The 27,103-nt window shown below is 36.2% G+C and overlaps 1 protein-coding gene across 4 annotated transcripts; it reads right to left on the bottom strand.

Annotated features, from left to right (window-relative positions):
• LOC121854816 (dynein regulatory complex subunit 6-like) lies at nucleotides 1-26,993 on the bottom strand. 4 transcript variants are annotated; one of them, XM_042349616.1, is made up of 11 exons: nucleotides 26,389-26,993; nucleotides 25,211-25,402; nucleotides 18,024-18,204; nucleotides 17,065-17,624; nucleotides 13,647-13,895; nucleotides 10,919-11,075; nucleotides 10,247-10,339; nucleotides 7,266-7,397; nucleotides 6,177-6,286; nucleotides 4,651-4,794; nucleotides 1-3,160 (listed from the first exon to the last, which is right to left on the bottom strand). In XM_042349616.1, the coding sequence occupies exons 1-11, from the start codon at nucleotides 26,413-26,415 to the stop codon at nucleotides 2,885-2,887; spliced, it is 2,121 nt and encodes a 706-aa protein (XP_042205550.1). In that variant the 5' UTR covers nucleotides 26,416-26,993; the 3' UTR covers nucleotides 1-2,884. The 4 variants fall into 4 exon arrangements, with proteins under 4 accessions (XP_042205550.1, XP_042205551.1, XP_042205552.1 ...); XM_042349617.1 differs by lacking the exon at nucleotides 18,024-18,204 and adding an exon at nucleotides 23,528-23,708; XM_042349618.1 differs by lacking the exon at nucleotides 10,247-10,339.
• Nucleotides 26,994-27,103: the final 110 nt, after the last annotated feature.

Raw genomic sequence — 27,103 nt, forward strand, 5'->3', positions numbered from 1 at the left:
AAGCATATCTTGCCGATCTACACTGTGGACACTATCCTTCCCTTGGGCAATACTGTATTGACATAACATCCACTCTATCCGCATTAAAACACTGCTCCACATAACACAACTCATCTTCTTGTCACATGCTCAACATCTGCCAAAACTTCCACAATGAATCTCAGGTTGCCAAGGCATCTTAAGGCTTCATATTCAAAACAAGTGAGAACAACAAGGAATATGATCAAGGATAAGGATCAGTTGACCAGGAAAACTATGATAAGATTAGTAAATAAACGATATTTACAAGAAACCAAAACCTAAATATAAAAACTTTCAAGGAACCTGTTAAATTGTAAAATTCGTTTGTTTCTGGAAGTACCTCTTAAAAGTTTATACAGTAAAAATATCATAATCTATGTTCAGGTGATGATTACAACCAATAAAATTTAGCTCATCAGCATCTAAATACATCTAACAGCTGCCACATAGATTACAGGAAGGTCCAAAGATATATCATGTGAAAAATATCCAAGCACACCTATTGACCTGAAGAATCAAACAGATTATATTATGTTCACTTTTTCTTAAAAACCTTATTTTGAGACTGTGGAATCCAAACCATGAGTAACATCACCATCAATTCATTAAAGATGCTTAACATATCTTCTGCTCTTGTGATTATAGTTGTTAAAATAAAATACTTTGGTTTATACTGAAGAAATCCATGTATAAAACTATTCAAGGAAGCTTGCCACTGACTTGCTAGGAAGATGAGTTACATTTAAGTTATCGGTACATTTCTTCTCTGATGCTCTTATTTCTTAGTCTTTACAGTATATATAAATAGTGAGTATGTGAAGCACTGTTGTTTCCTGGAATGATGATGGTGGAAAATATCTGAAATTATCAGCTATGGTACTCTATAAAATTTCTGAGACTAATCAATGTGGATTTATATGGAAAAAAGGTTAACATCAGGTAATACTAAATTAGAGGTACAGTATATCACAAGAGCTTTAAGGTTTGAATATGTGAAGCAAATTATCCCTCATTAAAATTGATGGACAAGAACTGTGAAGTGGAAAGCTTAGCCCTTAGACTGCATCTTATTTTTCTAGGTCTGTTTGTATAAATGAATTAAATTAGGTCTTGGGAAAATTCTGAAAAAAAAAAAAGAGGCTGTAGTCTGGTAAAACAGGACTCTTTTGGTACTAAGCAAATTGATATACAGTCTCCCAAAAGAGTATCTTTAGCCACGGGGTCGATGTGATTCAAGGCTTTTCGAGCAATGTTACTCAACCTGTTTCTGAACGGATGGTAGTACTGTACTGTACTGCATCTGCAATCTTTGAGCATGAATGAGTATACAATACAGTATATACATTTTTGAATGATGTGAATCCTCTGAGGCCTCAGAGCATATATTACATGACTTGGAGTGGATGTTGTAAATGGATACCAACACCATGCCGGTGAGGAACTGTCGGGAAACATCGCAAAAAGTAAGGGGTGCTATCATTGTACATCACAATGAGGGTATATGTAATACAGTACTGAGACAGCAGTTCACTCAAATATCAAGTACAGTACTATTTGCTTAGTCACTATTCATAAATAAGACATATCATGAACAACTTGATCATGCATATTGTGAAACTTAGTGTGAACGAAACACCGTCAGTACAACGACGTAATAGTGAAATGTCCGTATTGAGGTCCCATTCTCAATTATGATGTTCTGAAGCATTTCCATATAATGAATATTCCAGTGTTATTGTAATCATCAGTCAGTGGTTTGTTTACACATGTCTTGATTCTACCCAGCATGATACATACATTAATGCAGCTTAATGGATTTCTTTTTAAATTAGAGTATCTAGTGTGCCATACAAGGATGACTCCCTCCCCCATCTCTAGCTGTTGTTACGAATATAGCCAGCAGGCATACCAACTTATGATGATGCACTGGGGATCATATCAAAGTAATTCATCTAGAGTTTCAAATTGTAGCGATGGAAAATATAACGATAATGTACTTTTTGGGGGACTGTACAGTGATTAGGGATGCCATAAGAGGGGACTTTAGTAATAAAAAAAAAACAGAAACCAACAAAGAAAACTGGGAAATTACTTTACACATCACAATAATACCTGATACCTGTAGTTACATACAAGCACTTATAAACACAAACAAATACACTGAGAAGCACTGGGAAACATTTATTGCACTTTTTTCCCACTTTGAACCCTTTATTTTACCATTATTTGGAATCAGGTGAACAACAGCAATTAAAATTTTCATCAATAAGACATAAAATAACATAACCATATTTACCACGTTTCATGGTTCAAATCGGCGCTTAAATGGGCGGGAAAGCAGCACGTGTGAAAAGATGGGTGGGAGAGATGCAACAGTTGTTACCACACTCCACATATTCAAAAACAAAATATACCATCCGTCCCATGTGACATCCAGCGGTAACTGAAACCTTTCTACTGCACAGCAACTACTCCAGTGATGTGTGTAAAGATGGGTATCCCGCTCAAACATGGCAGTCCCATTCAAACAATACCACAAAACTTAGGGTCTGGAGCAGTCTAAGGGGTAAAATTTCAGTTCTAATAAAAAGAAAAATCAGTATACTGTACTGTATTATTAAATGAGAATCTTAAATATGTTGGTTCAGTCTAATCTATCAATGTCAATATAATAAGGCAGTGCTTTCCTTAAAAAATTGATAAATAAATGAATAAATAAAATCAGAGGCAGTACTGAAAAAGGTGAGAATAGATTACAGTACTGTACTGGCCATAGAATATATAACTCTGGAAATAAATTAAGCTATACTGTACAATCATAGATGATTTTAGTTTAGGTTTAACAGCGCTCAAATTCTATTTTCTATCTACGTGCTCCTTTCCTTTTGAGTTTAGAGAAGAGAGGGGGTGGAGGAGGAATCTGCACAGTGAATTTTGAAGGCAGCTCTTCCATATGCATCTCACTTGGCCCCTTCTCTCTTACTCCACGGTGGTGAAAATTGAGAAGCCTTGGTATTTTTCCTTGGACAAACCGCACCTGCTCCAGACTCATCCTGTCACAGCCACTGACATCTAGGTATTGCAAGGTGTGGCAGTTGCTGAGGCTGTCCAGAGCATCATCTGTCAGCTGGACACACATCTGGGTGGAGAATATGAGTCACAACGGGTATTACTGTAGTCTCATGTACAGGTATTCATTATTTCAGGGAACTTTAAGGCTAGAGGCAGAATGTCTAAAAGTGTGAGATAATTTATAAACATACAGGGTACATCAAAACTAAGCATCCTGTGTTGCCAACAAGTCAAGTAGGTTGAATCCTTAGGCACCGCAGCCCCAAGTTATGTGACAAGGATCGTAAAAACTAAATAAATCTGAAAATTTGAATAAGCTTGACCCTAATACTGTACCAGATTCTAAAAGGAGACACTTTGTATAAGGTATCCTAATGTGGGGAAGGGTTAAAAGATTATTTGATGCTGAGCATAAAAATATTAGCTCTGATCTGTTTCTGTTTGACACTGGCAACAAGATGTTGTAAGGACCAACACAAAAGGTCCAGTTCCACAACTATACAGAGAGGAGCTGTTGAACACCTGATCTATTATTATTGTCAGCTTAGTTCTTCTTACAGTTTTAGACGCTTAACTATGGTGTTGTCTAATGCCAAACAATCCTTGGTAACACTTGACTAACAAACCAAATTGATGGCTACCTAACAAGATGGTATGCGGGTGTCATGTACTCTCGTAGCATGGACATCAGCTTGCCTATAATAAGTACAATAACAGGATCTGGCCAGAAACAAGAAATTGGATATTTTGATTCTTCTGGAGGAAGCTGCACAGTATGGAATTTCAGAAAAGGTATAAGTAAAAATTTACACTATACAAGTTAAATAAACACAGCTCTAATTACATCCTTTACCTCTAAAAGTCAACCTTTACTTCCAATCCAACTTTTTTAGGGAGGACAGGTACAAGAGGGAGGGCTGAGCAATCTCAAAATCAGCCTCAGCAACCAAATGGGGGTTGGTCTACTGTTCCAGATTACTCAGACTGTCAGTAAATTAACGGAAGCCATTTGGCATAGGAGGTCAGTCAGACATCTGATCCATAATAAAGTTTACCCCATTGTGCATTGGGTCCCCTAGAAAGCTGGTTAAAATCATATGGCATTAGCCAAATAAAATATTAAAAGAGCGGTTTATAAAGAGAGTGAGTGAGGGTAAAGTTGGCCAACTACAGAGAACTGGACAAAGTTTAACACCAAAGGGTCATCATGTATACAGTAACTTGTTTATCTTACTTAACTTTCCACTTGTACATTTAAATGCCCTATTTATCAAAAGTCAGTAATTCACTTCATCAATCCTATACACTTTTTCCTTTAGTACAAAAACTATTGCAGTATTTAGTTATCTGTACACTATACTGTATATTCTTCATGTTTTTTGACCAATGTAAAATTTTCCCCACACACGTCTGATGCCATCCACACACCTATATAATAAAAAATATTTGCACTTTATTGTTTCAAATAACTGCCGAACACTTCTGCATCAAGAAATAATAGTATGTGAACTAATGATCAATTAACAGAAAGTATATACTGTGATTACATATCCACACCTGTAAATCTAATGTCTTGATACGTCTGAGGTAGTGAGCAATGACTAATATAACCTGGTCCGTAGTTTGACCACACTCTGCCAGCATCAAGACTTCAAGGCTCGGACAATGACGGGCCATGGCTTCCAGACCAGCCTCTCCTATCTGAAAAAGCATTTATTTATATATATTTTTAATAACAAAATCATAATGTTTTCCATCTTAGAAACACATAATAAAATTTTCTTTTGAGGTGCAAAGGATCAATTTTATTTATTCAGTAAAAATGCATAAAAACTATGTACAGTTACGAATGGGTTTCGTTCCTGAGAACGTTCTTAAGTCAGAACACATGATGTGTGCATAAGGTACTTACAGAAAAAAAATTAAAATCCCACTATATCGCAGCTTAAGTCCTTATATACATCTAAAATCAATTGATTTAAGACAAAAGAAGAAATAAAATGACAAAATACAGTAAATGAAAGTAAAAAAATAAAGCATCAGGTAAATAAAATACAGTCAACCCTCACTTTACGCGGTTAATGTAACCCACAGGGTACCGCGGAAAGTGAGAAACGCGTAAAGTGAATAACATAACATATGGGATTAAATGAAATAGAGACCAGCTGACCCCCAAACTCCACTTTTTCCAACACAATACCTATGTTCTAGTAAAAATAACATCTTAATTTTATGATGGTACATGCACACAATTAATACTTAAGAGAAATAGAGAAATACAGTCGCCAAGTTAATGTCCATTCAAATAATGGACTCGACTCCCTCCCCCTCTTCTCACACTACACTCGCTGGCTCTTCCCTCTCTAAGAAATTTTGGGGGGAAAACCAGGTATAGTAATAAATAATACCTCAAACTAAAGTTAGGATAATATAATTGACATTGCTGGATTCCTTGTAAGACCAGGAATATTTTGAATATAAATGTCATATATTTTGCACAAAAGATAACATATTTACTCAGAGTAAACATTATATCTAAAATTTGTATGTCTAATGCAAAATCTATGATGTTTATATTCAAAATGATCATCAAATTGTAAGAATTCCAGCAATGTAAATTATATTCTGGCCGGATAATTTGTATGAATTTTATGAGCTAAATAAAAAAATTATACTTCACCCGCATAAAGGGGTACACCCACCGCGGAATGTGAGCATCCTGGGTTCTGGCAGGGCACCGTGTAAACCTGGAAACGCGGAATGTGGGACCGTGTAAAGTGAGGGTTGACTGTACTGTAAATTTCAAGTTTAACCACGTTCATATTGGCGAGCGTTCGTAAGTCGGGGTCCCCCTGTACTGTAGTATGAGATGATCCAAACATGGCTGTCTCCCAACAACTACAGTACCTACCGTACTCACAAATCACACAAACACTTCTTAAAATATACAAGTTAATCAGAGTGTTTTACCTGGCACCTCAGTTATCAAACACCCTATGAAATATTCGTAGAGAAACAACAACTAAAAGGTGAAATTCATACAGTTGAAAAATAAGAAAAATACTTAAAAGTTATATACATACCGAGTAACAGTGTGAGAGGTTGAGGTACTGTAATTCCCTGAAGTTGAAAGCATGAACCAATGTGACATTTGTGATTTTTTTGCAACCACAAAGATTCAGCTCACGCAAACCTGATTTCACAAAAACAGGAAAAATGTATCTTAGATTTAATGAATTCAAGATGCATTCCACATTTTCTCCATCTGTCCAACAATAGAAGATAATGTTTACAGCAGCACTCTTCCTTATCTTTAATAAAATAACTGGTAAAGTACTTATTTACATTGAGTAAAATTAAGCATATAAAAATTTCTGAAGTAATTATCAAATATGAATATTACAAAGTTGAAAACTATACAGCTTGAAAATGTTCGGCTATGATCAAGGCATTCAAATAAGATGTTTTGACCACACACAACGACGCTAACCTAAGCAAGTGTGGAAAATGGCCATAAAATAGTTGTGATGATGATGAAGCACAACCATTACGGAGACCACATCCTGTATAATAATCCCTGGATACTATGCATTCTTTATCATATGATTTGCAAAACACACAGGAAAAAACAAACATTTTAAGCCAAGTACAAGTAAAATACTGTATGATGCCTCTGATAGGGGGTTTAGGGCCATATCGCAAGAGGTTCCCTTGGTCTGTGGATGTGTGTTAACTGTTTATGACTTAAGCCTCTGATATATTAATCCCTGGGTGATACTGTGTTAGGTCGAGATATCTTAATTTTAAAAAATCAACAGAAAAAGGTTTATAGTCTTTGATGCCACCAGACACAGCATGTAAATATACTAAAATTATGATTAACTTATACAAATCAATTGTTGCTGCATAATGTGGATGAGTGGAACAGTTTACAAGAGCCAGGTGTTCATATCTCCATGTGCTGACCTTTGAGACTCCAGTGATGGACAGACTGGGATACTATATCATCATTGTAAGAGAAGCATCAACACAGTGGCACAGAGTCTTTGTCCAGTACTGTACTGTACTCATAAGTATCCTATGTACTCTTAGTAAAAGTTTAAGGGAACAAATATCAATCTCTGTCAAAAAGAAAAGGGAAAATCATTCAGATTACCTTGTAAATAACTCACCTATCAAGTTACATACACCATATTCAGATGATTTAACAATATCTTCAACGTTATTCAGCAAATATCTCTTTACTTCTTCTTCTTGACGGAGGACTTTTTCTGCTCTCGAACCAAGCTGCACTTTGAATGGATCTGTCATAGAGATGAAGAATAAGGGGCTGCTCTCTGAAGTGTGGGAATTAAGTCAAGACAAATATTCTGAAAAATATTAAGGCCAAATCTGTATATAGAGATGTTAATCCCTTGTGTAAGAGTCCCCCCTCTGTGCTGAATAAAAATCATCTGGCATTAGCCAAGTAAAATATAAAAAGTGGCATCCCTGTAGTGAAGGGGTTAAAAATTAAATGGATAAGTGGTGGCTGTATAATTACAGCATTTCCCACCAACCCTTCAAGACCATCAACTCATTCCCAAATCCTCAATAAAATTGCTGTACGTACACGTCAAATATCTACACTCCAACAACAGATAGATAAGCTATGTTTACTAAAGGTTATAAAACAAGCAATCCAACAAAATTACTGTACCCAAGTATTCCATACTGTACCTCATTGATATAATGTTCCCAACAAAGACAAACGGCCCTGCGTGTAAATCTTGGTCTGAGTGAAGGCTCTGATTCCCTCTTTAGACACTCAGCAATAAAATGAGGAGACACTATTAGCTGCACGTGCATATCAATGATAGGCAAAAATGCTTCCTGCCATAATGATGAGCTAACCCACTAGATGGTAAGTGCTAAGATTCAGGAGATTAGTGCCTGCCTGGTCACTTTACATCCTAGTAGAAATGAGATTGGAGAAAAAATCCCTTTTTTTTATTTTCACCATTTATCATCTTACTAGTCGTTCGGATAGTTAGTCTATCCAGTGTTGGTACAGGAGGAACCAGACTCCAGGAAACCTGTGATGTTAAGGTAACCCTTGAAGTATTGGCAAGAAATATGTCCACTTCATATGGGGAAAAGTCTTTGGTTTAGTAATACAATACAGTACAGTACAGTAAGGTACAGTACAGTACTAGGGGTAAGAGCATTGATCAAATACAGTGCATTAGGTGTTACATTAAGTAAATTCACTATGATCTATAGGAATATCTATAGCAGAAACTAAGGAACCTGACATATTTTTCTGTAAAGATGTTATACAGGTACTTGCTTGAAGCCTTTCCTACACCCAGAAGAGGTGCCAGTACATTAAAAATAACTAGAACACATGTTGCATGCAAAACACTGAGTCTCCAACCTGTGAGGGAAGAGCATCATCCCAGGGTAAGTGTTGTGGGAGAAGTTATTAATATGCACATTTACAGAAATGAAGTTGCTGAGATCTTATTTCAATGTCTTAACAACTGCCAGGTAAAGCAGTAATAGCATATACAGTGCATTAAAAATTAAAGGAGAAATGGAAGATGAAGCAGCACAGCATATCAAATTAAAGCCACATCACTACACAGGTGGAAACTTAAGATGTCCAAATTCCACAAGAGCACCACGAATCCACATAAATTTTACCCAGTGAGGTATACACGGTTCCTCTATGATGTCGACATCATGACAGTATGACTCACATCGGCCAGGCAGGCCCAGCCGCCAGTTGTGGCCAATCGCCTTGCCACTGATATCGTAATTCTCACACACAGAGGAATTGTCAAAGTTATCATCTTACTACGCCTCAGTGGTGTGATGAGGGAGGGGCCCAGGAGGGAGGGGATCCTTGGGTCATAAGTGATGGTCAAAGTCAACCTCAGGTGACTATGAGGTCAGAAAGTGACTGTTGTTGGAACATTAAGAATCCAATCTATATAAAAATGCCATGTTTCTGTTACTGATTGTGAATTTTTGTGAGACCCCATACACATGGGGTAAAAACAAAAAGCATGTAATAACAGCAGGAATGCATAAAATAATTACAATACTGTATTGTACAGTATATGAGGTGGCTAAGGATGTGTTTATTATACTGTACCATCACAATTACAGTAATAGCTCCATTAGTCCCTCATAACACCATCTGAGGGAACTACTACACCACGTGAGTTCCTCCTAACACCATCTGGGAGGGAGTTACTACACTACGAGTTTGCTGTTCAACACCTACATTAATCTGTATGTTCACTGTATGTTCCTTTACCTTTCTCTAATGAAGGCTTTTGTTAAACCACCAATGTATGTAATAAGTCATTTATGTCCAATGTATATTTTCAGCCTTCGGGCTGCAGAATTTTTTCAATAAACCGTTAATTATTATTATTAATCAGAACTTTCCAATACCGTACCCAGAATTGAAATTGGCTCAGAATTTTTATGAGAAAATTCTCTCCATTCCAGGTCTGTGAATGAGGTTCCGAGGTTGAAAATCAGGGGCATTTTCTGAGTAATTCCGAGAAAATTACAGAAAATCTCTCAAAAAAAATTTTTCTGAGTCTGGGAGCAAATTAAAAAAATCAAGGCACATTTTCTGGAAAATTACAATAAAATTATTCTGACGATGAAATGGTGCAAAATTCTGGAAAATTACAGAAACTTTCTCCAATTTTTTTTCTGGGTCTTGGAGCAAATTCCGAGGATGAAATAATGAGCAATTCTGGAAAGTTCCGAGAAAAATTATGAGGATGTTGGATTTTTCTGGGTTCGAGACAGCTGTCTCATTACCTGGAAAGAGCTCTGCATTAAGTATTCCGGCTATCGGGGTTTATCACTTGTGTTTAAAAATTACTGAACTTTAATTGGATTTCTTGGGTGACTTTTCTTTCCTTTTGTGAGGTAATTTTATTTTGTTAAAAAAATCCCTATTTAGCCTTTCTCTGGGAACAGGAAGACCCTATGCAATCAGGATGATTCGAGGAAACATACAAATAGACTAAATTAATTTACTACAGAATAAGCTAAAAATATAAATAAATATTAGTTTCCACCTCATATTCTACTTAGGGATTATTATGATACTATTTATTATTCACTTGCTAAACACTCAACTAACATGCATCATCTTTCACATCTGTTTCAAGTGCTACTGCTGGTTCTTCAACAGCTGGTGAGCTCAGACCTTGGTGAGGGGTCTGCAACTGCCACTCTGCTCGGAATGAAAAGGATGGATATGTGATACCAAGCTAAATATTAAGTTACCAAATTGATTTAATGACAGTTAATAATATAGAATATTCCCCAATCAAATGGTTTAGCTGTTGTGCTACTAACTGACTTGCAAATATTGCATTTAAAATCTGATTTTTTAAAATAACTGGAATCTTAAAGGAGATTCTGCCGAGATAAAGTCCATGAAATACAGTTGAGGACCTATCAAGTACAAGCTGCTCCATAACAATGGAAAACATATAGTACAGCTACACCACAGACAATATATATAAACACTGTAACTCTCTTTGTTGTGATGAACTGATAAATAAAAAACATATATCTATCTGGGAGTGTGGCAGCAGAAGAAACACAAGTGGACGCTGGAAATTTTACTCCTGACCCGTGTTTATGTTTCAACCTTACATTCCTCAGGAGACTGTAAGGTCCCAATGTCCACTTGTGTTTCATTTGCTACCACCCTCCCATCCATGCAAATTACAAATTATACTGTTTACATTTTCATTATAAGTGAATGATTAATAAATTTGTGGACAAAAATATCTGAATTGCTTACCTCTTTCCCTTATGCCAAGGGCTTCTAGTGAGAGACCTGTTTCAGCTACATTTGGATCATTTTGACCAAGGCCGTGGCCTGATAAACCAATGTCTGACACAGGTGTGCACCCATTAATGTTGAGGATCTGGAGCTTTGTCAGAGATTTACATATAGCCTGTTGACAGAGAAGTGAGATCGATTCAGGGAACCAGATACCTATGAAAAGGGGGCAGTGAGCCTTAAGCCTGAGTGTGTAGTACCTTCTGACATGTACAGTACTTTATTCAGGGAAATAAAACCTAGGCTTAGTGTGAATTACCGGCCTATAAGATGCTTATATGAAATATTGGGCATTCCAATTATTCCATATACTAGATGTAAACCTATAAGATTTCAAAATGCAGATAAATACAAAATTTGGAATGAAAATATTACATAAAAAAGATTAAAGGATATAAGAAAATTTACAAGAGTAGGAATGAAATGTGATAAAGTATTTCTTTATATAGAATTCTTGCAAGGCTTTCCCCACTACAATTCACAATGACCACAACTCATGAACTACCACACTCCCCCTTCACTTGTTATCATTCATACTATACTATACAAGGGACTACTTGAACTGATGTTGACTATAGAGAAAAACACATACAGAATTGGGACCATTTATCTGGTGTTCCAGTATCTGGAGCACTCTAAAAACTGGCTATGTTCTGGAACAAATTACTATTTAACCCTTTCACTGTGCAAATTGACTGTAGTCAAATTTAAAATTATTGTGCTACACTGTGCAAATCGACTGTACTCCATGGCATCAAAAACTTTTATTATTCCCTGCTTAAACTGACTATGTTCCAAGAATTTAAATGCACTGCCAGTCCTGGGTTGTGCTACCATCTTTTGGTGAAAGACTCAACTACAACACACACTTGTAGTTGCACACGATGCCTGACACCTGAGCCCAACCATTGCTGACCGTCATAAGAGGTTTTATATTGACTGTCATCTGAATAAATAAGATAAGTTTTCATTCTATTATATGGGGACAGGCAGTATAATTGTGTCAAGTATGAAAATATACCATATACAGCACAGTACTGTATAAAAGAAGGAATATTATTGAACTACTCTACCACTATTTTGGCTTGCCAGTTTTTGTGGTGGTGTGAAAGTGGAAAAGCAAATATTTTGTAGTAACTAAGGCATATTTTTACTGACTAATTACTGTACAGGTATTATTTTTATGTAATTAGCTACTGGTATGTGTTTGTACTGATTTTATTTCCCTTGACAGACCCATGGGTGTAAGATGAAAGATGACTGTTGGAAGAGTTGCAAGGAACTTTATAAAATGCATTTTTATGGTTAACAAATTAAGTGAATATATGCAAGTTTGATATTTCTATTTAAAAAAATGTGTTTGTATTGTCCATTTTGTTTGGTTTCACCCAAAATTATTCCAGGTGAGGTACAGTATCAATATTGGACCTCAAAACCTGGTTATAATTTACATAAAATAATAATGTACAGTACAGTGATGAATAACTTGGTAGGCAATTTTAACATGTGATTTCATCAGACCACTTTACCTGAAGAATACCCAAGTTACAAAATAATATTTTGTTCAATATGTTTTATAAAAAATATCATGAATACCCTGTATCCACTAGCTACCCACATCCCAAAGGAATTTTTATGCCAGATATGGAAACTTCACATTATTCTCATAATATAAAAGTAATAAAAAAGCTCAAATCAGCACTTTCATTTATGATAACTTAATCACACTTGATGGGAATAATTACATCATCAAACAATGCGGTGAAAGGGTTATAATTAGCGTCAAAAGTAATTCTCAGGCTGAGCAGAAATACAGTATTTCTAACCATTCTCCACCTGTGAGCTATATGTTATGTTATGGTTATTTTTCAACTTGTAATTTGGAATAAATATATGTGATTTTCTTAATTTTCTTTACAAAGTTACATACACACTCAGTTAGATGTACAAATAAACTTACGTACAGAAAGTGCCAAAATAAATGAAAGAAATAATTATGATAAAGTATATGTATCCACGGGTTTATATCCGTGAAGGTGTGTGGAGGTCAGAGGGTCCGCAGCAGAGTACCGTTATTAAGGACGCTGTTGCATTACTAAGATGAGTATTAAGGGCAACTGTGACACAGTTTGTACACTAATTTGTATAATTTTTGCCCTTTCTATGCTTTCATCATTGCTGTACTATTTATATAATTTTGTTACTTCAGTCACTTTTAGGGTCGAATCTAGTGATTTGAACATAGGCTTCACAACCAGTTACAGAGGGTTCACTGTACATTTTGTACATTTTAGACCCGAGTGCTCCAAATTCAAGAAAAAACCTTATCCAGCAACCCCCAGGTCCCAAGCATGTCAGATAAATGGTCCCATACCTGTACAAGCAGATCCCGAGTTACGAACGCCTGACTTACAAACACCTGCACTTACGAACAGGATCCCAATATATTCATGAGAGAAACCTTTAACTAAAATACCATTTTTTGCATTACTTTATATTGTTTAACAGCACTTTATTTATAGTATTTACATAATTTGTTGTGTATGGAATTAACACTACTCCGACTTGCGAACAGATCAACTTACGGATAGGGTCCAGGAACGTAACCCATTCGTAACTCAGGGACTGCCTGTACTGTGTTGTCATAGCTCATTGTTAGAACTTCTGGGATCATCAAAGTTCTAACCTGAAGGCTTTTGTCATTTATGCCACTAATACACATCGAGACATCTAGGTGTATAAGGTTGGGTGTCAATGTTGCCATGTTTGCAACAGTCTTCCAACTAAGTGGCAGAGATGCCAGGTTGAGCACTCGTAAGGTTGGTCTTGGCTCCTTCCCCAGAGCCTCCTCCACACTTTCTGATGTAACAGCCTCCAAGTGTGAGATATTCAGCTCCTCCAGATGCTTCAGCTGCCCAAGGGCTCTAATACCAACCTGCAATAAATTGGAGTAAAAAATTCAAGAATACTATACTGTACCACAAGTGCCCTCATAACTTGAGAGAGGGTGATGCCTTATAACAGTAGTAGGGGGACATGGGATTAGCCCACTAGGGCACAGGTCAATGAACGACATCAGGGCCTGTGTATGAAATATAAAACAACTACTCCACCGGTAATACTACTACTACTTTTTTTTTTTTTTTTTACGTGGCCTCCAGCCTCCCCCAATAGCCACACCTTCGCCACCATTTATTTACCTTAATATTAAATATCCTAATACATAAGAAGCTATCCTATCTGTGTTAAATTAGTTGAGCCGCAGATCTATGCGGCATTCAGTGACTGTAGCCTCGTAGTCGATATCTGCAGCAGTTATCGGAATTGGGGCAGAAGCTCTCGTTCCCCTGAGGCAGAGCAAAGCCGACCGAAGGAGAGAGAAAGACAGTCGACATCTCATCCAGGCTGTAACGAAACTTCTGGGCTGCTGCTTCTGTTCGGAGATCACCTCCGCGAGTCTGGCGTAGAAACATCTTGCACTTGGTTCCATCCCACCAGAGGTTGTGAACACTAGGGGAGTGAAGCTGCCTTGGTCAACGTTTTGGATTCTCTCCCCATATGCCCTTATCTTGTCGTTCTCGTTCCTCCTATGTGCAGCATCGAGAGCTAGGTTACGGTGACATGCGGCCATGGGATCAAAAATCCTGATGTCGAAGAAAGCTCGCTGTCCTTGCGTCCAGAATCCTCGAGCACTGACGTCAACACGGGCTTCGTTAGATGTGTTTGAAGTCCTATGTTGGAGGATCTCACCATCCAATGGAAGGAGGGTCGGTTCTACCATGACATTCCGGCATATTTCCTTCAACATATTTGCTGTGAGGTCCCTTACTTCATCATGCCTCATGCATATGAAGCCCCCTTTCTTGCACACCATGCTGTGATCGCCGTCATAGGAAGAGCCACACACGCATTGGGAGGGCAAACCTTCTACTGGCCGACCGTACCTTAGAGCAATGGCATCTGTAAATTCTTGTTTGTTAAGACTACTACTACTACTACTACTACAAATACTACTACTACTACTACTACTACTACTACTACTACTACTGCTACTACTACTACTACGACTACTACTACTACTAATAATAATAATAATACAGGTAATAATAATAATATTAATAACAATAATAATTAATAAAAATTAATAAAATTAAATTAAAATATAATCTAATACTGTAATAACAATAACAATAATAATAATAATAATAATAATAATAATAATAATAATAAAAATAATAATAATAATAATAATAATAATAATAACAATAATAAAGGACCATAAATAAAAACATAAATAAAAAAAAGGTCAATAGTGAGAAACAATATACTGTACTGTATGTATGTTGTGTTGTCTAAGTAAGAGAAACAATTGAGACCCTGCAATTGTGTGTAAATGAGGCAGAATGTCAGATCAGCAACCTGGGACTTGGTCATAATTTTTGTGATGCCATATGGCAGCAGGGTCTACCATTAAACAACATTATGCTTCCAATATCTTCCCAGGCGGTAGTACCTCCCTGTTTGATAGCTGGCTACTACTGCACCTACTACCTTATATTAATCTACATAATACAGTATAACTATTATCTTGTAATATCCTCTGTCAACAAATGGACAGTCAGTATTGATAAAAATGTGGGCTAATTACATGTTATCATTATATACAGTACATTACCCAGATTAACTGGACTAAGGGCAGAGATTCATAACTCATCATTTTACCGTCACATTGCCAATGACATTCAGTGACCCTCCACGGCCCAGTAAACAATAGAGTAAGCATGTAAGTCACCAGCATTCATGCCAGACTCAGACTATACCTCACACCTAACAAACATATGACTAACAACTCTAGCTTTGAGCCAAATATATTCTCTTTGTAACCCTGTCAGAATGTCATTATTACACATACAATATATGTTATGAATATATTTGTTGTTTACATATAAATAGTGTCAGGTCTTGAAAGCACAACAAATCTGTTTTATGGATAAATATACAAGTTGTTGCTGGCTGATACTGCAATTCTCTTACTGTGCCCTCCCTCTCTTCCCTCCCACACCTCCCAACCCATTTAGTGTTATGATTATTAAAATAGATCAGTGTGGCACTGGATGATAAATAAAAACATTAGTCAAAATTTGGTAATGTTGAAACAGTTTTATGAATAATAGTTCCATACAGCTATGCAAGTAAATTACTCAATGTTCCTTAACATCTCAAATGCTTCGAATCCCTACACAAACATCATTAATAGCTTTGCTACCATATACGCATGGAATCTTAACCAGTAACTTTATTGCTACACAGTAAAACTCCATCACAATCAATAACACTACTTCTATTGATATCACCACATCCACTAAAATGTCGGCCAAATGGCGACACAACTACTGTACCCGAAGTGACACAAAACTCCCTATCAACGAACTTTAATTACCGACAGATTTAATTACTATATCGGGTTTTTTCAAGCACTATAAACAATGCATCTTGGATAATCAAATCCAAAAGCTCTTATAATAACCAAGACTAACACCTGTTTTGGTAAAAATATGAGAAAGCTTTTACAATGTTGGTCAATATCAATATTCTATTAAATACTACAGTATATTATAATTATATAATGAGGATGAATATGATTGTTGTTTATTATCTAGCACAGACTCAGTTTGCCCAGCTTCTAGAACTTTGAGACACTGCCATAGTGAGGTGTAAGGGTATGGTGAAACCAGCTAATAACCACCCCGTCATGGCGGGGATTGAACTCTTGCAGAGTCTGTGAGCAGGCTTAACCCAGGCTGTGTGTAGCGACCAGATGCACTAGACTAAATCAGGTAAGTGTGTGTGTGTATAGTTTATATTACAGGTATCCCGCATGTTACGGAACTCAGATCGCTTGGGGCTACCAGACAGTTTACAAATCTACAGTATGCAACCAGTCATTAACTACAATCACCCATGGTCCCAACATAAGAGAAGATGTGTTTTAAGAGATCTTCCTTTTTTAAGGCCATCTTTCTGAAATTCAGATTGTGTTTTAACATCTATGTAAAACTCCATATATAGTACCTACAAAAAAGTAAACACTTGAATTTCCATACCTCCGTAATGCCTTGACATCTTCGCAGATTCAGCTTCTTTATGTTGGGGAGGTGTTGGCATACAGACAACACTGCATAATCTGTGATGCGTGAACAAAGACTCAGGTCCAAGTCTGTGATGGACTTTTGGTTTTCACATAGTAACTGAATACCACTTTTTGACAGCTGGTCACAGGACATCAAGTGTAATGACTGAAGCTGTAATCCTGGGACTTTTGACAGATTATAGAGAGCCTCACTATCGATGATTGTTCTACCGAGACTTAACTCCTTCAAAGTACTGGAATTCTCCTCAATACATTTTAATATATGCTTGAAAGTTAAAACATGATCTGACTCTGTGATTCGTCCATCTTGTGGATAAAATCTCCTATGAATTGCTTCATGAAATGTAATCTGACAGCCTGCCAGTGACAGCTTGCTCAGTGACCCCACAACTGAGGTAAGACGACTGAAGAGAGAATCCGTCAAGTATCTGGAACAAGCCAAATGCAGTCGAGTCACGTTCTTCAGGGAGGCTGAGAGCATTTTAACATCTTCAGGGTTGCTCAAGAGGGTACCTTAGTGAAAAAAAGAAAATTAAATGATTAGTAAGAAAAACCAATATCCACACCACTCGTTCCTTTCTCTTGTGCGATTACAGTTTAAGCAAAGGAGAGTACAGTCCATAAACAGAACTTTGCAATATAATGCCCCAAGAGGAGCAGATTGATGAGCAAGTATATAGAAAAGATTATATAAATATTATAAGTTGAAAGATGATGTAGTACATGTATTATAAGCACAGCTTCCAACGAATTCAATGCAAATCTAAAACAAATATTTGCAGCTGATGAAGAGATTATTGGAAGAAGCGGAAAATGTCCAGCTGGTATAAAATCCAAGCATAAGAGTGTAGACGTTGGTGAGTGCTGCAGACATACTGTATCCACCAAACAAGCTTACAGACTAGTATCTACCTGCCATAAGAAGATGAGCTAAACCATCTAATCTCAAGTCTTCCAAGCTGCTACACTGTTTCAACAAGCTGATAAATTCCTGTTGACTGAGGTCTGCATGTAACAGCTTCAAACTCTTCACTTTCCCTGAGACATTTCTCCAGACCTCAGCAAACTGGGCTTGTAGCCTGATGTCAACCTCCTGCAACAGTAAATAAAATACTTCATATTTCTCCTTTCAATAGTTTTGATATTTTTGGAATACAGTATTCTGTCAGAGCTTCTATGGGATGTTTAGAACTTTTTTCTGTGGCTCTTTTCTGGAATTTTGGAACCTCCTGTTGCAGCTGTTTCTTGTAATGGTTCCCCGTAAACATTTGAGGTTCGGGTTAAAATAGAGTTGTAATCTAGGGAAATTGTAGGTAATCCCAACTACTCGATTGTCAAAGTTTTTAAACAATAATACATACAGTACTTTTTAGGGTTGGTAAACAATAACTTTCAATATAAAATAACATACAGTAACTTACAATACAAATTAATACAAAAACTAGAGATGAATATAAGTTTGTTAAGTAAACCAGGAAAAGAATATTGTAAAAGTTATTACTGGACTGAGAGAATAAGCAAAAACTGAAGCTGTGTTAAGGAGGAGCAGTGTGAAGTCAAAGAATAGAGATGAGTGGATCAAATTCTTGTGTTAAAGAACACAAACTGAGAAGGGAAAGATTATGTGTATGGCATATGATAGAGAAGATAGAAAAACAATGTAGGAAATGTTGACAAAGTACAGTGTAGCATAAATGGGCCAGTGTTAAATGCTATCAAGAGTTTTTATACAGAGAGTGAAGAATGCGTTAAGAGAGAAGCTGACCCCTTAGCCACTAGACTAAAAGCACAGTTTAGGGATACACATTGTCTATATATTACTGAATTGTACATGCTAAACCAATTGTAAACTTGTATGATAAATTTACTGAATAAATATCTATCTTGTCTGTATTATCAAAACTAACAGTTGGTTAATGGTACTCAACAACCCTGAGTGGCGCACCGACTGCACGCCATTCAAAAAATATAACAACAACAACAACAACAACAGTACAGTAGAGGGAGGCATATTCTGATAGTCTGCAGAAAACATGGTTACAGTATCAGGATTACATAAAGTGTTGGAAAATTATCAGTGAGTTTTAAGAATTATTGATCAGGTTAGTACAGTATCTGGCACTGATAACTGTTTAGGATAACCAACAGACCACAGCAGGTGTTGTGAAATACTGTACTCTACACATCACAAAACAGGTGTAGAGAGAAAAAATAGTCGCTGTACTCTTTTTGGCCGACATCAGAAGATCAAAAATTTTAAGCACAGTCTGCATCAAGGGGTAAAAAAATTCCTGGTAACCCTTGCTGGAGTATTTTCACATCGAACTACTATTGGCTGGAGGAGATGAAGAGCTGAAGCTGATTCTTTACTGGCCTACAGTGCCTTATAGAGCACTTGTAGGCAGATTCAGAACTATGCTATTCTGTGAACTTGACCTCCGATTTTATGCAGTGACCTTTCAAACTTTTGCTGTTACTGTACTTTCAAGGGAAGGACTACCATGCTAAACTAGAGAGAAAACAGGAAATGAGAAAGAGTTAGAGAGGAAATGAGGAAATATGAAAGAGAAAGAAAAGAAAACAGAGAAAAGTGATAAAGATATGAGAGATAAAATAGAAGAACTAGAAAATGAGAAAAAGCGGGAAAGACAATGTAAACAGACGAAATGGGAAAATTACTAAGAAAAAATGAAAGCCAATGAGGGATACTTGTATGTGAATTAGATTATGTATTGTATATGCAAGAACCCTTTTTCAACTAGTATTTCAGTATGTACAAGATAAATTTGGTTGTATGTGTCTGAATGTGTAAAAGCATGTTCTGGGTCACTCGTTGCATCTCAGTGCAGTTGTTCCTCATCAAATGAGTCTATGTAACACAAATCTGCCTATATGTGTGAACTTATTTGTGGTCGTAATCTACTCACCTCAAAGGCAAGGGTGCACAATGGTTATCTATGGTGACCACATTGTCCATTACCTACATTCTTTCTGCCCTGCCCATTTTTCTCCCAAGTTTGGGATCTACTAGGGGTAGACCCCGAGTGCTGACGAGTGAACATTTCCCCAACATCTCACAAGATGGCAGCACGAGCATCACCTATGATTATTTTTAGATTGTTTTTAATGTGATGTCCTGCTGCTTTTGTAAATATTTTTATATAATGATTTTGTTTAATGTACTGCTACTTTGTTGCTACTTTTGTAATTATAATATTTAATACTGTACTCTTACAGCTGGACATCGTATTATTTTTCAAACATTTCCCTACACATAGGAGACAGTCTGAGCAGCTGAGAACTCACACTCTTGCAGACAAAGAAATGTTTATTAAGTTTTTGACCATATGGAAAGTTTTTTCACATTATTTATGTGCATATAACTGAGTAAAAAAAAAAATAAGTATATCTACCCAAAATTACAAGTTAAAAAATAAATACGTACAACATTTAGCTCATTGGAGATGAATATTTTGTCAGGAGTAAGAATGTTTGGAAATTTCCCCACTTGGCCTGGTAGTAAGAGGCCATATATTTTTTAATGTACATTACTGTACTGTATTATTGCTTAAGTAAATATTACATATTATTAGGCTTAAAGGCAAACAATGACTTGTACTTTCCACAGCATTTAAGGAATTGGGAAAATTAGTACACTTAAAGTGTGTACAAAGAGACCATGATATTTAGGTATCCAAAGTTCAATTTTTTCTAAAATTTTAACAGGGTTTGATCCAAAGCAATTTGGATTTAGGAAGTTTGATTGCAATACACAACTGGAGTGCTGTGTCACTTTCAGATGATAAGGAGAAACAAGTCCTTGAAAACAATATCAGAGCATGATAAACATTTAACCTTGTTACTGAAGCACCAACACATCAGCTGAGAAGTGGTTTGACAATTATAGAATCAGTGATATCACAAAAATGTTGATTATCAGGCAACATGAACTGCCATCTGTCTATCTTCCCTAAAGTCAAAAGTACAGATCGTTACTAGTGACAATAAATACTTCAGAAAATGTTGTTAGCATTGTGCCTAATTCTCTTAATCAACCAAACAACTTAATAAAACAATATGGTCATGATCTGCCAAGCTATTATCCTTACTCCTCCCTCACTCACTCTTGTATGTTGCAGATCAAGGGATAAAGAAGGTTCATATAAAGAGGAGAAATAAAGGTAGACAAGTGTGGAAACTAACACAAAATGGCTATGATAACAGGTAGAAATATCCACACATACTTCTCCACATTCTCAAACAGCAAATGTAATATACAAAGTGAGTCTTTAGTGTCCTCAGTACTCCATGATGTATCAAACCACTTCACTATGCAAACTACCGGTAAATCAAGTCATCAATACCATGAACTTCCTAGAAAATTAAATCTTACCCATCTTCAGTAAAAGAATCAAATATTACATTTATCTCCAATGGGCAAATACATCGGTACATAGCATACTGTATCCCACATTCATTAAAGCAATCTATTTCACATACTGTACTGTACTTTTACAAATTTGAAAAAATCCCCTTTTCAAATATACAGTACATAAGTTGTATATTTTGTTACTGCATTTGCATAAGTGACTTTGGCTCACTGATTCTAGCTATCTTTCATAATAAAAAAATATAAAAATAAATATGATAAGGAAGTCCTCCAATTGGTTGAGTATTAAATGCATGGTGACTAACACAAGGTTATAATAAAAAATAAATGGAAAAAAGAAAAAACTGAAACCCAAGTGTTTTCACATAAGACAAGCACAATGTAGCATGTAATTTACTTATTAAAGGTACTGTAATAATAAATCTATTCAACACTGTAAACAACACAGTACAGTACACTGCATAGGCAAATACAAGGTATCTATTGCCTGCCCTATAATCACTGAAGAACACCCTGTATTCTTGTTTGTAAAATATAGTCTCTTGTCAATTCATACCAAAAATGTTTTATCAAGATGAAGAAATCACATTTAACAACAATACAGTACTGTACCTACAACCATAATTGTATATATACAGTAGGCCCTCGCCAACCTCGGATTCTGGGTATCGATGGTTTTTCTCTGTATGTATACCATTTCACCAACGACGGCATTGAATTTCAAGTATCCACCAGTTGGCAACTGGTTCACTAAGGACACGGGAGACAGGAGTGTACTCCCCCTCTCACGATTGTCTGGCTAACTCCAGCGGATGTAAGAAATGTTTATTCTCTTTATGTTTTTGATCTTATAATAAATATTTCTTTTATTTTTAATTTTTTACACATTTTATATGAATGATTGTGTGTGTATGTAATTTTTTTTTATAATAAAATTGCGTATATCTTCCCCCAAAAAACAAGTTGAAAAATAACAATAACACAGCTTGGCATGGTAGGGGGAGAGCAAGGGGGATGTAGCTACAAGGACAGTCAAACTTGGCGACCTACCAGGTCCACACACATGCACGCACACACATGCACACATGTGCACACATACACACACATATTCACCTTACACACACACATATTCACTTCACACACATACACACCCATGCTCTTCATTTTTCTTATTTTATAGCATCATGCCATCTCCACGGAGATGTTCCATAAATTTTATACCTATACTGCTATTTAATTTATATTAAGCTACAGTATTTTACATATATTTTACTCAAATTTAATTAAATGTACAATACAGATATTCTTTTGTGGAGGAACAGGCAACTTAGTTAGACTTTGAAGAGTGTTCTCCGCAACCATAGAACCTAATTCCCTATTTCCCACAAGCCAACTGCGGATTTGCCTTACCTCCACGGGTGGCGAGGGACTACAGTACTTTATGCCATAAATCCTAGAGATCTGAAGAATACCGTATACAACATGATAGAATGTAAGCCAGGACAATACTGTACAGTGCCTTTAAGTTCTACAGTACAGTACTGTATTACATTCTTACTGACAGCAATTATTGTACCAAAAAGACTATAATATAATAGTACTGTAATACTGTACTGGCTGTATGAGTCTTGCAGCATGAACACAATTATTCACACTACAACTCTACGTAACTTACCAGACCTAAAGAGGTGCCGAGAGCCAATGTTGAGTGAGCGTAGTTGACAACAGTATGACAATAAAACAGCAAAGTCCTCCTCAGACAGGGTTACATTAAACAACCCTAAAGAATGGATATGTGGTGCTTGTTTCCTCCACATTCGCTTTAGCATGCCAGAAGGAGAGATATCTGCTTCCTTCAATTACACAAAGAGTACACTATTTAAAAAATTAATAAACATTTACTAATAATGTTAAAAAGCTTTCTAAGGAAGGGCTAAGTGGGGAGAACTCTTGGATACACATCTGATTTGAATGTTTAAATATTGAATACAAAAGCAATAAATTTACAAAAAAAGTATGAACTAACCCTCCCTAAAAAGACTTCTGGAGCCATTAAGGTTGAGGACACGAAGCTTTGTGCATGGTGTCAGGAGACCAACAAAATCAGCTTGACTCATGCCAGTACTATGTAGACTGAGGGAGCGCACCTCACTGCCCATCCCCAACCACCAATCCCCCCATACCCCACACAAGGACAGGTCCACTTCCTGTAATGGAAGGCTATATTCAAGAGGAGCAATATTCTCAAGCAATACTGTAAAATCTTGAGGAAATCTTAAACATATCTATCAAAGAGAAATATTGGATAATACATTAGAGAAATTACCCCCTTTGCCACAAACTAAAACCATGGTACCTGCACTTGAATTATACCACAACCAACAATACATCAACACCACATTCCAGTTTGTGGTAAAGAAGGGAATGATAAACAGTACAAAAAAGAAGAAGCATAAGACTGCAAGCACCAAGACTATAGTTACTACTCAAAAAATGAATCTCTTTAGAAACACAGACGAAACTAAGAGATAACATGAAACAAGAACAAGGAGATGTAAAGAAGTGGGACATAGGAGATAGCAGTAGGGGGATGACCTACATATACTGTACTGTACAGTATACTGCACAGCGTAATTTTTTATTGAAGAACCCTAAATGATTACTATATTCTAGGACATGCAACGAATAGGAACCAAAAATTAGTAGGAAAGAAGTCTGATCAAATCACTGTGAAGAACATTTTTGCTTTTCCTGCTCAATTATAGGCTCCTAAAGTATAGTAATTATTTTGGATTCTTGAATAAAAAATGACCCTGTATTATAGGAAAGAGAGGTGGACCAATGCTTTAAAGAAGGATGTTGGTCAGGGAAATAAGAGATGGCAAAAGAAATTTAATATGACAAGTCAGCATGGATATTCTTCTGTCCTGGCCAACACCTGAAGAAGAGGTCCCTTGGTAAGTGACGTGTTGCTAATTAAGGTAAGAGAAATATGTGAATGACAAAACATTATATATAAACAGCTAAATGTGGTACTAAATAATGGACGGACTAATGGTTCAGGGTAAAACAGTACTATATTGCTGGTTATGACACTTAAGTTCACTTAAAGTTTTAAAGCCATTTTCTCCAAAAATTACAGGAAAATGTATGAAAAAGAATGAAAAACATTTCTACATGACCAACAGATGAAATGCCTTAAATCTAATATATACTGTATAATACTGCACACAAATGTGATATACAATACAGTACAAGTACTGTATATGTACATCTCTAATACAGGATTTTTTTATAGGAAGAAGCAAAATTGTACTGTACGTACATGATGTGCTATTATTAAGGGGTACATGTTCAAGACAATTTATGTACAGAACCAAATAAATAGCTGTAAGTTATCATTCCATAAAATAATACAGTAGTTAACATGGAGTATAGCAACATTAGTTAAAAGAAAAGGAAATAATCTGCATGAAGTAAGTATCTGATGATAAAGTACAAATATAAGGCAGGTAAACCTAATTTAATAACACTATACAAATGACACACCTCTCACAGTTATACACTCTTTAGTCATCAGTAATTATACTTACAACTTAATTCATAATTTTTCTGATGTAATTTGCAAAGTACAAAACATTTTTCTACTTGCAAGTACAGAATGTGTATCAATAATTACTTTGGCCGTAAATTTAAACAAAACACAAACCTTGAACACCCAGTTGCGGTATGGAACACACGTGGCTTGGAAAGTCTCCATTGCCGGAGCTGCATCGTCTGTGATCATGATGGTGACCTTATCTGCTAATGGGATTATGGAAGCTTCCCTCCATAGACTGCACACACAGGAGGCAGCCAGAAGGTCACTCACACCCAAATAGTTGAAGAGGTTAACAAGGACCTGTGAATCAACAAAGCATAAGCTATATTTGTTACCATTATTTTTTTTTTAAGGAGAACTGGTGCAAACATTACAAATTTGGTGAATAAACACAAAAATTCTTTGGTAAAGGTGGAGACAGTTAGCACGAGGAATAACTTAAGGAATTGATATTAAACACGAGAATGGAAAAAAAAATGCAGAGAACCTATTAGAACATGACCTAACCTTACCTAGCCTACCTGATCCCATCTAACTTCCTAACCTGTGCATTGTCGTTTCAATTTTCTCATTATCATCCACAACAACATCACTTGAAATAAATGAACTTCTGTACAGTAATCAATCCAATATAAATAGCAATGAACACGCACGATGAGATTCATATCTTGGTATGTAAACAAAGACTGCGGATGCTCCCATACAGCAGACGATGTGAACCAAAATATGGTCCCGACAGGAGATCCGACGGCTCCTTAATCATGTTAAATATTTTATTTCTTCGCCTACAAAATACGTAGAGCCATGAAATTACTGCCATACGATCAGTGTTCAGTGTTTTTACACTGTTATTCCCCTCTTCTTTCATGCCCTGCCCACTAACGAGTAATTTATAGTCGAAGGATAGGCTAAAAAAAATATACTACATTTTTGTCGCTTTGATTTTCTTACTCGGTATCACCCTAACACCATCTCCTGAAAATTTGGTGCAATTCCATTAAGTCCTTCTGGTGCTAACTGTCTCCTCCACATTTATCGAATTTATTTTCATCAGTTCATGCTTTCCTCTGCATATACTGTACATGTGATAGCTAACAGTAGCTCTTACTCCTGATTTCTGTAACTGAACAATTATGATGAATGTCATAAGTTTTCATCCCCAACTGGATTACCTGAAGAATCTCCATCCTACTTTATTCAACCTAAGGATTAACCACTTAACACTACCCTAACCTAACCAAACCTCCCCCCACCCAAAAGAATAATTAAATTCAGTTTAAACTCACCTCAAAAGGAAGGAAGTAGACGGACATGTTGCACTACCACTCTCCAAATTGTTAAAAAACAGAGTCTTGACGCTGTAAATGTACTTATAACTCCAGTTCCCGGTTGTCACTAGAAGAGTTTAACACAACATGGTATACCGTTAACGATAGCAGGTTATCTGAGGTGAGTCAATGGGTCTGAGGAGCATAACAATCACCACTGTCTCACAGTTTGTGGACTTTGGTCGGACTTATGGAGTGAACAGACAGAAACTCCCATTATGAATTTAGTTTGCTAACTTTTACAATTTAATATATAAATCTCTTCAGATTTATAATGTTATAAAAGCTTAGACCAATTATTTTTCTTTTCAGTTTCATAATTATCAAAAAATTTTAACATGCAAAAGATATAAAGTGTTGGATCTACTTAGCCTTGTTTTGAGGGATCAGCTGATGTGGGTTGCCAGCTGTTCCAATTCCTAATTAATGTAAACAAGTCTTGTGTTATTATTTTTCTGGTAATATTTATATAAATGCACATTTATTTTTCAGGTGCATGGATATGTATTTCACACATCTTCATATCATTATGGGGTTTTTTTTCAAAAAAAAAATTCTAACTGGCTTTATGCTTATTATGTGTCCTTAATAATTAAACATATTAGTTTAATGCTTATCGGGGAGATGACAATGGATTGCTGGTGTGTCGGCTGTCTGATTAGATATTTTGCTC

Source organism: Homarus americanus, unplaced genomic scaffold, assembly GCF_018991925.1.
Source record: "Homarus americanus isolate GMGI-L3 unplaced genomic scaffold, GMGI_Hamer_2.0 scaffold53233, whole genome shotgun sequence".
Lineage (NCBI taxonomy): Eukaryota > Metazoa > Arthropoda > Malacostraca > Decapoda > Nephropidae > Homarus > Homarus americanus.

Coding starts and splice junctions, on each gene's coding strand:
- LOC121854816 (XM_042349616.1), bottom strand. CDS start 26,415: ATGTCCGTCTACTTCCTTCCTTTTGAG. Junction 10,340..10,918: donor CCTTGGCATAAGGGAAAGAG/GTAAGCAATTCA, acceptor CATTCCGAGCAG/AGTGGCAGTTGCAGACCCCT. Junction 7,398..10,246: donor AGATGTGAAAGATGATGCAT/GTTAGTTGAGTG, acceptor TCTCTATGACAG/ATCCATTCAAAGTGCAGCTT.